This window comes from Malaclemys terrapin, chromosome 1, assembly GCF_027887155.1.
Source record: "Malaclemys terrapin pileata isolate rMalTer1 chromosome 1, rMalTer1.hap1, whole genome shotgun sequence".
Lineage (NCBI taxonomy): Eukaryota > Metazoa > Chordata > Testudines > Emydidae > Malaclemys > Malaclemys terrapin.
Genome location: NC_071505.1, coordinates 336,042,423 through 336,058,918, shown reverse-complemented (window position 1 = coordinate 336,058,918; position 16,496 = coordinate 336,042,423). Strand labels below are relative to the sequence as shown.

The window sequence follows — 16,496 nt, the reverse complement described above, 5'->3', positions numbered from 1 at the left end:
TGTTGGACTAGCACCCAGAGGAGATGGAGAGGGCAGGCAAGGTGCATAATAAATTCTATTTATTATGTGTCTCTGCAGGGTATGACGTGGCTATGGTCACCACACCATGGATATGATACCCACAGTATTATGCATTCCACAACAGCCCTGCACAGTAAAGAATGATAAGAAATGACAACACAAGTGAACCTTTCTGGGGGAGGGATAGCTCAGTGGTTTGAGCATTGGCCTGCTAAATCGCAACCTTAGTGTCTGAAATCTTACAGTTTGGCAGGGTTAGGAAGAGGAGCTTTATCCCACTGGGAAAGGGAGATTCCCAGCTTCCCAATGGAACATTAGCACTTGCTCCTGGCCCTGGAAGGGCCCAAGATACTATACGTTAGAGTACTGACATTGTGTATATCACACACATACACACACAACCCAGGGTTGTGAGTTCAATCCTTGAGGGGGCCATTTAGGGATCTGGGGCAAAAATCTGTTTGGGGATTGGTCCTGCTTTGAGCAGGGGGTTGGACTAGATGATCTCCTGAGGTCCCTTCCAACCCTGATATTCTATGATAAAACCTATGTACTAAAACCACAAGATAATCTGGTGTTTGAGAAGCACTTCTGACTATCAACAGTGCTGGAATATACATATGCTGTATGCTCCCCTCAGATCCAGGCCACCGTGTTTTGCGTGATCTCTGATGGTTGGTGCTTTTGCCTGCTAGTTTTTATTAACTGAAGTTTGGGCAGGAGAGGGAATTTAAAAAATGAACGGGGATTTAGAAAGAAAAACATTTAAGAACCTATTTCTGCTGTCCCTAAATCTGTAGAGATCTCACTGGAGTCAATGGGAGCTTTACCTGAGTCGGTAGTGCAAGACTGGGCCCTATGTGGGTTTCTAATTGAAACCACTTGCAGATGTTGCTATAAAAACTGGTCTTAAGAGAAAAGGGGAGGCAGCTTTGCCCATCCATGGGGACTTCAAGCATACCATGCAAAAAGCAGCCTAGACCAGGAGTACACTGGAAAAAAAGAGACTTGTTTCAACTAGACAAAAATGAATGTCATACTATCACTGGGACGTTCACCAGAAGTAGCGAGAGATTACTCTGCCATTTTAAGATTGGTAGCCAAAATAACATCCTGTTAATGATCTGAAAAATTAAGGCCCCCTAATTAGGCTCAATTATAAACTAAGTGTAGTTGGGACTTCCTTGAAGTTAAGCCTCATTGCCATATAAAATTGGGCTTAAGGGATAAGACTTACTCAGGTTTGATCGTCAAGTAGCGCCAGGAGAATTAATTTATTCTCTTCTTTGTCTTTCCCCTATCAAGCTGCAAAAAAGGCACTGATGCACCTCCTGATGTGTCTCACCAGACCTGGTGGAGTTCTGAATCCAGGTGGCTGCAGCTGGATGCAACTCCGAAGAATGCAACCAGTAGTTGCAAACAAGAACAATAACTTTAAAGTTATCTAGAAAAGTTCTGTGTGCTCCAAGGGAAAGCAAAGTATTAACAGATCTTTCCATACAATGGGAACACAGTAAAATGTTTTGAAAACCACTTAACCAATGGGCCAGCAGAGTGATCCTACTAAGAGAGGGATGAAGGAGCCCAAAATCAGACGGTTCCTAGTATATTAAGGCTTAATCTTACTTGTCTCACTCATACTAATCTCACTCACTCACCCATACTAATTGGGCAAGTACGGCAAGTAGGATTCGGCAAGTGACTGCACTGTGAGCTGTGAATTCAGCACTTCTCAAACTTGGGTGCATAGAGTTATGCGTCAAATTAAGTGAACTGATTTTCAGAAGACCTGAACCCTCAACAAAATTCACTGACTTCAAAGGGAGATGTGGATGTGCAGCACCTTTGAATATCAGGCCATTTACTTAGGGGCCTTCCTACGGATTTAGGTGATTTTTCGGATCAGAGTTATTCACCAGTAACCAGATCTGAATTATCCTGAGTGATATTATCTGTTCCAGTGTCATTTAGGATATAGGGAAACTCTCTCAAACAAGGAGAAACTTCCAAACAGAATGAACTTTTAAGGGAGACCACTATCAATTTTGAACTTTAGTCTGGAGGGCCCAGTGCCAGTGATAAGATGAACTGATTTCAGTACAGCCCTTTGTTAGTGAAGAGCTTCTTGGTTTTAACCATGTTGAAGTTTGCTCCTGAAATTTGCTCTCCCCCTTTGAAACAAGAGGAGGCCTAGTCTAGAGTCTTGACTGACTCACTGGTTTACATTAAAACAGTAGGAAAGCCAGCAGTCAATCCTATTCAACCTCAATAAGCCAGGACTGCTGGGGAGGGATTTCAACTAGAAACATGTTAATAATTAAGAAAGCCAAAATGGCATGAGAAACGTAATTCTGAAAATTGCACACGGTGCATTTAGCCAAGTAAAAATCATGTACGTTGAAAGATTCAGCTATTGCTAATCCTTCCAAAGGAGGAAATGCAATGTAAATGGCAAGCGAATGGTTTATTCATAATATGTTGCTTAACCCGTTCCTCACTGCAAAAATCAGTAAATACAATATGCCTTTATTCCTAGCAATCAGAATCAGTCAAAAGACTGTCCAGAGCAAGAGGGTATATTTGTAGAAGACAAATAGTAGCGGGGAGCTACTCATTACCTCAAGTCCCTGAATCTCAAGGAGAGAGGCTCTGCACAGCGCTGGCTCCAGGCACGAGCTTAACAAGCAGGTGCTTGGACCTGCCGCTGAACTGCCGCCGCTGATCGCAGCTTTTTTTTTTTTTTCCCAATTGCCGCCGCCGATCGCGATCGTGGCTTTTTTTTTTTTTGCTTGGGGCGGCAGAAATGCTGGAGCCAACCCTGGCTCTGCAAGATGATTTTTCTTCTTCTGTTACCCCTTGGTTCTTATCTGCTACCCTTTGATCCAATCTTCTCCAGTGCAAATGGAGATGAAAGGAAGAAATCCTGAGAGTTTTTGAAATGCAAAGCACTGACATGTACAACATTAGCAAGAGGTTCTGATCACACCTAGTGCTGACCTATATATTCTTTTAAGAATGCCACCACTGCTACTCCATAAAGAAAGACAAGGAGCCCCGTTCCTTAATCTAACAAAGACCCCCTATTTTTTTTAGTTTAAAGCAAGTCAATAGTGTTTCATTGACCCTTGCAATTAGAGAAAATTAACTGCCACTGAACAGATAGTCAATCTGAAGCCATAGATTCAGGAACAGACACTGCTCATTGGTGCTGCTCTCTCACGAAAGGACTAATCAGTTGTTGAAACCATTGACATTTCCTTATCATTAATATGTGGCTGGCCACTCAGAGACTTTCCCTATTTGTGGTTCTACTTGAACATGCACTTTAATATCAAATGAAGCAGGAAACAGATACCAGGTCATAAATTCATCTGGAGAAGTGCAGCTGTCAGGACCACCATGTTTCTTGTCACACACTTAAAGCCTAAAGACAGACCCTTCATTTTAACCATTCACCGGACCACAATTTTGGCATGTTTGTCCTTCTCCATGAACCTCTAATGGTTGGTTACCATTTCTGATTGCTCACAACCGTAAAGGATCTTGAAGTCTAAATTTAGTGGTAGAAAGAGCGTCCCTTGAGCTGTTTTTTTTTTTAATGGCAAACTGACTGTTCTGTGTGGTATCAGCAGCCACCTAGAAGGACATTTGTGTCCAACTCAATCACATTTACTGTCCGTTTGTTATACTTATCTGGGAAATGTTTGTTGTCTCGGCATCTTATATAGTTATTGCACATTTTGGGACTGCAGTCAATATTTCTAATTAAAAGTCAATTTGGCTGCTACAGCTACAATTTCATAAATTAAATCAGATAATGAATGGCAGCTCTGAGATAGGAACAACTGAGTGTTTTGAATATGGAAATTTGGTGTGAAAAACAATTGCACTGGTTTCCTAACAGTGTCACTCTGTTTTCTTCTGATTGACACCAAGATGAGATCAGAATCAGGCCCCAGACTTGTTTTACCAATACAAATAGGCATGTAGGGCCAGATATTCAGCTGGTGTAAATCAATACAACTCCATTAACTTCAATGGAATTTTACTGATTTACACAACTGGAGGATCTGGCCCAAAGACCATAGCATTTTCATATAAAGAAAAATATCTCCCCTTAAGCACCCCAGGAAGATTTCTCACCTAAAGATCAAAACCTAGAGACTTCATACAGAAAACACACTCACCTGCTTGTTACCATATGGATCATATACATTTAATAAAACAAACGCTGCGTAGTGCACCTGCTGTATTGCAGACATGTTTTTTTTCCTCCTGACTTTGATTACCTGGCTGGGTGGGGTGGGGATGAGAGATGTTGTGGAGGGGAGAGAGAGAGGAAGGGTACACTGATATAATGTTAACATGAGATCACAGCATCTACAAAGGATGACGCTCCAGACACATTTCCTACCGAAATGACCGGAACGTTCACCCTTCCAGGTATTAACGAAAGATTTGTGACAATGAGTAAAAGATGCAACCTCAAGACAGTGCATATTTTTAAAAAAAACACAAAGACAACAGGAAAAAAGAGGAAGGAAGACCATACCTTTCACTACCTTATCCAGATAGTGAGCTTGGGAGATAAAAGACAGGACATTTAAGGTAGGATTGAATAAGTGCAGTACAGCTTACTATGAGATTGTGCAGGTGCAAAAAAAGGCACAGGAAAGTTTGCTATGATATTAAAAGAAAAAACTTTTATTGTGGGGAGAGGAGAAGGAAGGAAAGGGTGGAACAAAACTATTCTCAATCAAAGAACTGAGGAAGGCTGTGTTCAATCATCCATTTAGTCTGGTTGCAGGGATTCAATAAGCTCAGCAAGAGAAACAGGAAGGTAAAAATAAATGGCAGAACATTGTAAGGTTCTGATCGCTTGCAACAATCCACCTCTGCGATAGGAAAAACAGTGTCTTTCCAAAATTCTTCCACCTTGCCTAACAGTATCACATTTTCTTAACAAAGATGCCTTGTTCCCCTGTGGCCCTATTGGAATTGGAAAGTCTTTTACTTTTGGATCTCCTTAACGATAACATATTGCATTTATACAGCCCAAGATTTTCACTTGCTTTCGAAAATGAAACTAACTTCACAACAGCTCTGCAAGGAAGGTAAGTGTTAATACACCCAATGTAAGGAGAGATAAAGTGAAGTACAGAGAGGTTGTGGAGGCATACAGGGCAGTCATGTGCCCAATTCTCATTGCAAGTCAACAGGAGTAGAGTGCCTTTGAAAACTGCTACCTAATCAGTCTGCCCAAGTTCACACAAGAAGTCAGTGGCAGAATAGAACACAGAAATCATGACTTGCAGCTCTCTGCTCTAGCCAGTAGACCACACTCCTTCTCTTAACATCAGTTGATCTCTGTTAACAAAGATGCTTGGGGGAATTTTCTGCTTTTCTCTCTTTTGCTCCCTCCCTCAAACCCTTTGCTCCCACAACTGTTGTTAAATAAGAGCTGTTAAATGTTATCTCTCCAGTTCCAGCACTATTCCTAAGCTCCCTGTGATCTTGCTCTCAGAGGAGTCCTTGCACCCTAAGGGGGAGTGTCTCATTTCAGATCGGTTCATGGAGACCACCCAAGTAGAGGGTCACAAACCTTAAGCAGGATTTCTCCCCCTCCCCCCTTTGAATCTAGAATCCTGTAAGTCTAATGGGTTAGTGGAAGCACAAGCCCACTTTTGTAAGAGAGCTAAGAGGGCCTTAATTCCCAGAGTTAGACACCAATGGACTGAGGTTCACAAATCACGCCTACAGGATTGAATACATGCAGCACAGCTTTGCTTACAAGCCCGGATAGCTGCAGAAGTCCAGGAATGGGCGATTCTGGTTTAAAAATTCAGAGCGGCCCAACATACAAAACCTTGGCCAAAGTTTTGCCTCACAGCTGAAATTTTCAGATGTGAAAATGTTTACAGGGGAAAAAAATGGAGGGAGTAGCCAGGCCAGCTAGACCAATTATTTGCAGATGTTACCTTTTAACTTAGATGGCTTGAAGAACAATGCAGCCTCATACGAGAATATCCCGTATGTGGCCCCAAACTTATGCCACACTAGTAGATTCAGACATAAATATTTCACCCTGAACTTATGTTGTTCCCATGCACGTGTCAGTGGATCAGCTGTGGGCACTCCTTTGGAAAGGTGCAAAGGGACTCTGTACAACGGGCATGTAGAATGAGCTTAGGAAAGGAGCAATGGGTGCTCTAAATGTGGCCTGCTCCTGTTCTGCCTTTCACCCGAGTAAATTGGGTACAGCGTCAACAAAGTCACTGGAGTTAAAGTGGTCTAACATAAATGTAAGTGAGAGGGCAGCATGCAGCCCTTATGTGCTTAGCAAGTGGAGATAACATGAGTTTATGCCATAGTGATACTGACAAAGGCCGTGTCAGCCCTTGAAGCTGACCCGTGTTTGGTATCCAATGTCAATTACAATTCCCCGCCTCATCCAGGGCCAACCTGTGTTTAAAGCTGATGCAGAAAGCGTTGGAACGAGGCATCAAACACACCTGTGCAGTGGGTGCTGACCATGGCTTGATCCTCGAAGTGGACGAGGCTTTCTTCTGGCAACTAGCAGAAGTTGCTAGATCACAGGCCCTGGTTCTCATGGGAGACTTTAATCACCCTGATATCTGCTGGGAGAGCAATACAGCGGTGCACAGGCAATCCAGGAAATTTTTGGAAAGTGTAGGGGACAATTTCCTGGTGCAAGTGCTGGAGGAACCAACTAGGGGCAAAGCTTTTCTTGACCTGCTGCTCACAAACAGGGAAGAACTAGTAGGGGAAGCAAAAGTGGATGGGAACCTGGGAGGCAGTGACCATGAGATGGTCGAGTTCAGGATCCTGACACAAGGAAGAAAGGAGAGCAGCAGAATACGGACCCTGGACTTCAGAAAAGCAGACTTTGACTCCCTCAGGGAACAGATGGGCAGGATCCCCTGGGAGAATAACATGAAGGGCAAAGGGGTCCAGGAGAGCTGGCTGTATTTTAAAGAATCCTTATTGAGGTTGCAGGAACAAACCATCCCGATGTGTAGAAAGAATAGTAAATATGGCAGGCGACCAGCTTGGCTAAACAGTGAAATCCTTGCTGATCTTAAACGCAAAAAAGAGGCTTATAAGGAGTGGAAGATTGGACAAATGACCAGGGAGGAGTATAAAAATATTGCTCAGGCGTGCAGGAGTGAAATCAGGAAGGCCAAATCACACTTGGAGTTGCAGTTAGCAAGAGATGTTAAGAGTAACAAGAAGGGTTTCTTCAGGTATGTTAGCAACAAGAAGAAAATCAAGGAAAGTGTGGGCCCCTTACTGAATGAGGGAGGCAACCTAGTGACCGAGGATGTGGAAAAAGCTAATGTACTCAATGATTTTTTTGCCTCTGTCTTCACGCACAAGGTCAGCTCCCAGATTGCTGCACTGGGCAGTACAGCATGGGGAGAAGGTGACCAACCCTCTGTGGAGAAAGAAGTGGTTCGGGACTATTTAGAAAAACTGGACGTGCACAAGTCCATGGGGCCGGATGCGCTGCATCCGAGGGTGCTAAAGGAGTTGGCGGGTGAGATTGCAGAGCCATTAGCCATTATTTTTGAAAACTCATGGCGATCGGGGGAGGTCCCAGATGACTGGAAAAAGGCTAATGTAGTGCCCATCTTTAAAAAAGGGAAGAAGGAGGATCCGGGGAACTACAGGCCAGTCAGCCTCACCTCAGTCCCTGGAAAAATCATGGAGCAGGTCCTCAAGGAATCAATTATGAAACATTTAGAGGACAGGAAAGTGATCAGGAACAGTCAGCATGGATTCACGAAGGGGAAGTCGTGCCTGACTAACCTAATTGCCTTCTATGATGAGATAACTGGCTCTGTGGATGAGGGGAAAGCAGTGGATGTGTTATTTCTTGACTTTAGCAAAGCTTTTGATACTGTTTCCCACAGTATTCTTGCCACCAAGTTAAAGAAGTATGGGCTGGATGAATGGACTGTAAGGTGGATAGAAAGCTGGCTAGATCGTCGGGCTCAACGGGTAGTGATCAATGGCTCCATGTCTAGTTGGCAGCTGGTTTCAAGTGGAGTGCCCCAAGGGTCGGTCCTGGGGCTGGTTTTGTTTAATATCTTTATTAATGATCTGGAGGATGGTGTGGACTGCACTCTCAGCAAGTTTGCAGATGACACTAAACTAGGAGGCGTGGTAGATACACTAGAGGGTAGGGATCGGATACAGAGGGACCTAGACAAATTAGAGGATTGGGCAGAAAAAAACCTGATGAGGTTCAACAAGGACAAGTGCAGAGTCCTGCACTTAGGACGGAAGAATCCCATGCACTGCTACAGACTAGGGACCGAATGGCTAGGTAGCAGTTCTGCTGAAAAGGACCTAGGGGTCACAGTGGACGAGAAGCTGGATATGAGTCAACAGTGTGCTCTTGTTGCCAAGAAGGCTAACGGCATTTTGGGCTGTATAAGTAGGGGCATTGCCAGCAGATCGAGGAACGTGATCGTTCCCCTTTATTCGACATTGGTGAGGCCTCATCTGGAATACTGTGTCCAGTTTTGGTCCCCACACTACAAGAAGGATGTGGAAAAATTGGAAAGAGTCCAGCGGAGGGCAACAAAAATGATTAGGGGTCTGGAGCACATGACTTATGAGGAGAGGCTGAGAGAACTGGGATTGTTTAGTCTCCAGAAGAGAAGAATGAGGGGGGATTTGATAGCAGCCTTCAACTACCTGAAGGGGGGTTCCAAAGAGGATGGAGCTCGGCTGTTCTCAGTGGTGGCAGATGACAGAACAAGGAGCAATGGTCTCAAGTTGCAGTGGGGGAGGTCCAGGTTGGATATCAGGAAAAACTATTTCACTAGGAGGGTGGTGAAACACTGGAATGCGTTACCTAGGGAGGTGGTGGAGTCTCCTTCCTTGGAGGTTTTTAAGGCCCGGCTTGACAAAGCCCTGGCTGGGATAATTTAGCTGGGAATTGGTCCTGCTTTGAGCAGGGGGTTGGACTAGATGACCTCTTGAGGTCCCTTCCAACTCTGATATTCTATGATTCTATGATTCTATGATTCTCTCCATGGAAAACACCACACTGTGTTCAGTCGTGAGACTGGTTGTCAAACGCAGCTCAGTTTCTACGGCAGATAGGGCCAAACACTCTAGCATGCTCAGACATCTGAACACCTAGAGTTCTGGTCTGACGGTAGCTTAGAACTTTTACCCCATAGAGAACAGAATCCTGGCTTAATGTGTCTTGTTTGGAGTCCAGCTGCTCAAGTAGAAACTGAGAGGCACTGATTACAGCCCAGACTATTCAGAGTGTGTGTGATTATTTATGCAAAGGCATTGATGAAAGCCTATCCCAAAGGATAGATTTCTAAAAATCAGGAGTTTCTCTAAGTAAGACAAAACAAGGCCTGATTGTCTCATAAGCAACAGCCCATGTTGGGAGGGATAACGTCTGTTTGTCTGTCTAGATACGCGTTGTGGCACCCATCACCATAAAATCTCACTGCTATGGAGGGATCAGGCAGCATTCAGGTGGTCAGACCTGAATTACAGAGGGCAGCATGCGCTCCTCTTCCCTCCCACACTGGCTTATCTCTGCTGGCTGGTACAGAGAAGGGACCATCTCCCCAACAGCTGTGGAGAATCTAGAGCTGACTGTGGCACTACAGTCTTGCGTTCAGAGCCCACAAGGACTGTGTCTATACCGAACTCCAGTATAGGGGTGGCAACTGGGTGGGAGACTCCTTGTGCCTGCTCCTCCACGTAGGGTGACCAGATAGCAAGTGTGAAAAATCGGGACAGGGAGTGTGTGTGTGGGGGGGTTTAATAGGAGCCTATATAAGAAAAAGACCCCAAAATCAGGACTGTCCCTATAAAATTGGGACATCTGGTCACCCTACATGTGCATCTAGGAAGGGTAGTACATAATCTGCACCAAAGCCTCCAGGATCATATACTTGTAAACAGCGTCACAGAGGAATTCACAAAGAGGATGAAATTTGAGTCCCCTGTGTAAAGTCCAAGTTGCCAGGTAGAACCTTTCCCTTGCATCACAGAGGCAGGATGCAGAGCAATCATAACACTCAGGTACTATAGCCAATGGGTGTGGTTCATTATACCTATTATGCAAAGTTTGTGGCTAGGCTCCCATGGATCCATGCAATTTCTGGACTCACCACCAACAACCTGGTCACACCATGTAGTCCACTCATGGATCACCCCTAATCAATCTATGGAGTGGCCCAATGCAAAGCCAAGCTACAATTTGGCCCTTTGGAGGCAGGGGGAGGGATTTCACCTTTAAACTCAGGTTCTCCTAGAAAGCCCAGTGGTCTCTGTGGGTGGCAGATGAGTGGTGGAGCCTAATAAAACAAAATTTAATTGTTGCTACTTTACTTGGGCCAAAGGAAATGTTCTAACGTAGTGGAGACTCCACCAAGTGAGGGCTGCATTGTGTATGTTCCTTAGTTCCTGTTTTAAGAATTCAGAATAAATAAATTAAGTAATTCTGCAGGATTTAAAGATCCCTGCAGTTATATAATCAACTTTATGTTCCACCCTCTTGCCTGAATGAAGGAAGGTTGCTGAATTAGGATGACGAACACAAGCTTCTGCATCAATTTCCTGGTTGGGAATTAACCGAGGTTACACTAATGAAATCTCAGAACGTGAGCAATCAAGCTACTATACTTGGTAACGTAACTCTTTGTATGAGCAAACAAAATTAATCCACTGGGATCACAGTTCCCTGGTAGCATGAGAAAGTGCTTCCTATTCCTTCCTTCCCAGTAAACGAGAAAATAAAAGGAATTCTTACTCTCATATGTGCTCAACAGGAAATGGAAGGAGAAACTTCCTTTACTTGTATCATCCATTTCTACCACTGTTACCTGCACACATGGCAATATTATTAAAGAATTACTTCAGCAATGGGGTTTAATGCTTCTCATTGCTAATGCAGGCTGGGCAACGACACAGACATATAAGGGATTACTGTCAACAGAACATGTTGCCATGCAGGGAAATTAAACAAGGACAAGGGGAATGCTTACCACACACTTAATGTAATTCCAAGTCAATGTCCTTTCATCTGTGCCAATATTACTAGCTTATTACTCCTTCACATGCCATTCAGTTTCCTTGGATATTTATGACTTTGTCAGATCTCCTTTATATTACACAATTACCAATGAATATTCGTAGGAAATATGGTTTACAGCTTCAGAGGCATGAGTGTATGTACAAATCTGTTGTTAAACCACAGTGTCTGGAGGGTAGGCGCGGGGGAAGGAAACTGAATTACTTCTGCACTCAAAATAAGGGATGGTTCCTAAAGCCCAGACAGCACTGCAATGGGAATGTAGTACTGTATGAAAGTATAGTGGGTGCCATTAAAATCTCGATGCTTGCTGCATTGCGGTGTTTGCCTTTGCCATGATAATGTAGACTCCCTATTCTAAGAATGAGGAGTGCTGCAAACAATATGGTCACTTTAATTAGTGTGAAAGGTAAAACCCGTTTGAAAGCAATCTTGGTATGTCAGCTGCAGATTGAAATATCACACACATTCTCTGTATCACTACGAAGAAATTTGTATTTTGTTTTTGAATCAGCATTAATAGAATGAGATCCATTGTATGAACTGGGTACTTTTGTGTATGAATACAGCCCATATCAAATTGTCCTCTGGATTTAGGACATTTCCCTAAATGTAAGTATTTTCCCCAAGGATAATAATCCATCACCTCAAAGTCTACAGTTTGGTGAACCGAGTGCTGTAAATAGAACCATGAAACAATATTACACAACCATGGTTCCCCAATTAACACATGATTGCTTTCCTTTCAGTTTAAAGTCATTTGTGAGAGGGATTTTCACCCATTGTTAATGGGAAGAGCTGAAAGCTGTTAGGCACGTGGAAGAAAAACAGACTGTAATTTCTAATGAGTCGTGGGGAGTTTTTGAGTGCCAGACATTTTTCATTAGGGATGTTTGTGAAGACCATAATGTGGTAGAAGGACATTAGCCAGAACTGGGCCACAAACATGGTTTGTTGCACTATCCTATTGCTGGCATTAAAGTATTCGTGATTATGCTTCAGTTACTGACTATCTTTGCATGTGTGAATGGTGCCCAGGCTGATAACTTGGATGCTTAGCTATGTTGACAAATGAATTTAAGAATAACTGATAAAAAACAGAGGGCCAAATTCTGCACGTAGTGACACTAGTGTAAATCTGGAGTGACTCCTTGGGCATCAGCTGAGCTACGCCAGATCCACTCTGGTGTCACTGAGACCCATTAGTGAATTCTAAGTGTAGGCTGGATACTACTAATGTTAGTGCTTGTGTGACTTGGACAGGTTGTGTAGGCAACTCCACTGAACTGGGATCAAATGGGCGACGTTGTGATACTCAGAGAGAAGAAAAGGCAAGGTGCAGCAGGGAGTCAACTTAACTCAGATGAAGAGGCAGCGTAAATCTGAACCACATTATTAATGAGCACACAGATGTCTTAAGGCAGGGACAGTGCCACTTTCTATAATGTTAAGCACATTGATGGCACCTTATAAATAATAATGATCTGTGCGCCACAAGTTCAGAGCTTAAGGTAATGCCAGGTGCATTAGATGTACGAAGATGGTGAGAAAGAAAAGTGAGATGACTAGAGAGATAGTGAGGCAGAGAGAGAATTAGCAAGACAGCTTTGAAAATCAGTGAGACATTTTCTGAATATAATTCTCCATGTCACTGATAAATTGTGCAAATAATGGAGTGAGTCAGGGTAACAGAAACTTAAAACAGGCTGCATGTTTCTGAATAAGCGGATATCACAGTACAGAGGAGTCTTGGAGGCCAATGAAAAGACCTTTTACAAGTCAGAAGTGGGGCATTTTCCGAAGCCTCTAGGTAAGGTTTGATAGCTTGTGTCTGAGAGATCAAACACTATATATGTATATTTCACCTCTGATAGTAAAAATATATATATCTAACCAGGTCATCACCAAATGAAAGGACATTTTGTCTTGTTCCCACATGAAAATGTATGATGTCAGAACTTGAAATCCAAGAACAAAGGTGCTCATGCTACACTAAGTCACATAGATTCAATTCAGCATGCTTCTTTTCTCCCCCATCCTCTTCCTGCTCCTCAATTATTCTTTAAAAAGTATTTTCCCCCTACCAATAGTGCAGTGCTCTCCGTTCCAGCCCGGGCTGCATTCACATTTGCCATCCCGACATGTCCCGTGCTCATTACAGCGTGGGTGACACGCCCGCTGATCACAGGCTGCGCCCATCCATCCCTCCTCGCAGCGGCAGGTGCCTCCGACACAGAGGCCGTGTCCTCCGCAATCCGCTGCACAAATCTCTGTGGGAGAGGAGAAAAGAGAGGGGGCAGGGTGCGGGGAGGAGAAATCCAGAATGTTATTGTTAACAAAGCAGCCACACTTCACTACCTCGCCTTACGGGGATGAAAGGAATTCCTGCTGCTCATAACACTAATCCTTTCTGACAATAAGAATCTAATAAGTAGATTAGAAAAAAGAGACGGACGTGGATTGCAGAGGTCTGCTGCGATTGAGCCTCCTCTTTGCTTTCGAATTCTATCACACTCCACAAGCTTTTGTGCTGACCACATCCAAAGGGGAAGGCTCTTCCAACAGACGGAATAAAAGTCAAATTTAATTAAAAACTGGTTAAGTGTGAAAACAATGCACCGATAAATCACTGATGATAAAGTTAAGTGCAGGCAAAGTCTATTTGCAGCTTGTTAGCCCATGATTCTGGGGCTGTGATTCATGAAATCACCTCTTTTATTTTTGGTTAACATTAATAAAGAACATTTTTATGTAGGTTTTCTCTGTGGGGGAAGCCAGGAGTCGGTTTTACCACTCCCTCATTAAAAGTCCCCTTCCAGGCATTGAGGGGCCTATATTCTTATCTGATGAGATTTATGGTCTGCTGCTTGTGGGGCTGCTAGGAGTCCTCAACGTTCCCTGATGTCACTGGAAGCCGAGGATGCTCAATGCCTTGGCACTCGTCTCCTGGCAGGATCAGCCCCTGCAGGCCTTATCTGTAGACGTATTAGGTGCCCACAGCAATCATAGACTCTGGTGAGACTTGGGGTGCTTGGCATCTCTGAAAATCTAGCCCTAAAATCCTAAAACCTGGCCCCTTTCACCCACTTCTTATTTTATTATTGGTCTGGGGAAAAAGGGCTGGAGGGGGCCAGACATCCATGACACAAACGGTAAGTGCCTATTTCTGCTATTATCATTGGAGACTGGCTCACAGGAAAACAACCCCAAAGTGGCATTACGCAGCAGATGAAATTAAATGCATCCATTGCTGCTTCACCAGACTCTGGAATGGTCAACTGACTTCTTACCTTCGATCTGTGTAACACAAACCTAATGACACTCTCCCCGTTTCAAGCCACATGTGAGTTCAAATACCTCAACTTCTTCTCAGACTAACGACTCCCTCTACTCCCTGGCAGTTCTGTACAGTACATATGAATGGGGCTGAATCTGCCCAGCAGTTCAGTATTTAACACCCGCTTAGCTGCTGTCCATTTCAAGGGACACAAGACTCTACTATAATCTTCACGGAGTGGAGAGGAAGGAGGGCATAGGGAGAGGGGACAGGAACATTTTTCCTTTCAGTGCGTCCGTGCAGAGCTGGGCAGAATTCTAGCCGAGTACTCGACAGGCAGGGCAGTGGCTAATGCACCAGTTAGCATGCCACAGCTGAGAGGGGAAGGATCAGCTTGCTCGGGGTGTTATGAGGCCCCCGCAGCCCTAGGAATGTATGCTGCTAGCAGGCACTAGGAACCGTGCATGACACTCTCATGTTAAGGTGCAGTAAGGTGTTCTACAGAGCACATTTCCCTCCCACCGCCCACGCCATCCTGTTCTGTCCCACCAGGGTGGTTAAGGAGCCCAGGATGGCTTCAATCTCTCCCCTTTTGTGTGCCTCAGTATATTAGGGGCAGGATCTAGCCCTAGACGTTTGTGGGTGAGGAAGGGGTTGGTATTATACGAGCCATTTGCTTCAGGTCACTGACTGCACATAAAACATTCAGGACTACTCAGCCTGCATTAACATCACACCTGACTGAAATTCAGCCTTATATAAGCTTGCCTTAGTCTTTTTCTAATTAATATTGCCAGTGACAGGGATCTTCAGACATACAGAGACGTTGAGGCACTTCTGCTATGCTTGGTGGGGCCGCTGTGTTCATTTTGATTTGGAGAGGGAGATTTGGCGTGTCCATAAAGCCAGCCAGCAGGGGTTTTACGACCTTACAATTAAATGGACCCTTTCCTTCAAGGCACTCAAAGCTCTTTACAGAGAGTAATTACTGTAAGAAATAATAATACTTAGCCCTTGTAGAACACACCTCATTCTCAAAATGCCTTACAAACTTTCCAGCTGTTTGCCACACACTACAATGTATGTGATTGTAATCGTTTCATAAGAACATAAGTATATAAGAACGGCCATACTGGGTCAGACCAATGGTCCATCTAGCCCACTATCCTGTCTTCTGACAGCGGCCAGTGCTGGCCAGATGCTTCAGAGGGAATGAAAAGAGCAGAGCAATTTATCGAGTGATCCACCTAGGATTGGCAATTTTGGTTGGATGTATTCCTGGAAGTTTGTCACATGACGTAATTTTTAATTAAACATTAATCTTTAATTCCAGGCCAATCCTGGAGAGTTGGCAACCCTAGATCCACCCCTTCTCCTCCAGCCAATTCCCTTCATTTCAGTCAGTCACAGCTCCTTGAACTCTTTCTGCTGAATCATACAGACTTCAATTTCTAATAATGTACTTTGGCTACAATTTTCAGAAGCACCGAAGTGACTCATGACCTTAAGTGTCATTTTCAAAAGTGACTTAGGGCCAGATTTTCAAAAGTATTTAGGAGCCTAACGATGCAGGTAGGTGGTTAGTGGTGCTTAGGTGCTTTTGAAAAGCCCACCAGGAGCCTATCTGTATCTTTAGGTGCCTAAATACCTTTAAAATCTGGCCCTCAGGAGTCAATGGAACACAGGCTCCAAAGTGCCAAAAGCCCAGATTTTTAAAGGTTTGTAGGTTCCTGAGTCACTTATGTGTTTTTGAAAGTTTTACCCTTTGTGTCTGGAATTAACAAATTGATTCTCTCAACTCCCATGTGGAATTGTGAGTATTGTCACGTCACTGTACACACTGGGAAAATGAGGCACAGACCAGTTAAGTGGCGCACTTCAGATCAGCGGGATAGCTGGGAACAGAACCCGGCAATCCTTATTTCCTGCCCCCTGCTCTCAACAGCAGACAACACAGCAACGGAACTAGGCCTATTGGGGTATCATGTGATTTCATTGGATGTTCAAATTAACGAATGTCGGAGTCAAGCTGAGCAGTTGCACTGGAAAAAGTTGGCTCTCCTTGGCTGACCTGTGAGATGATAAAGTCTGGGAGAAAATAAA

The 16,496-nt window shown here is 44.0% G+C and overlaps 1 protein-coding gene across 3 annotated transcripts in view; it reads right to left on the bottom strand.

Annotated features, from left to right (window-relative positions):
- TENM4 (teneurin transmembrane protein 4) overlaps nt 1-16,496 on the bottom strand; it is a 752,323-nt gene that overhangs the window by 126,950 nt on the left and 608,877 nt on the right. For all 3 annotated transcript variants that reach the window (XM_054015769.1, XM_054015770.1, XM_054015771.1), the window contains one exon: nt 13,201-13,386. In XM_054015769.1, the coding sequence (XP_053871744.1) occupies nt 13,201-13,386 (186 nt within the window). The remainder of the gene's footprint in view (nt 1-13,200; nt 13,387-16,496) is intronic.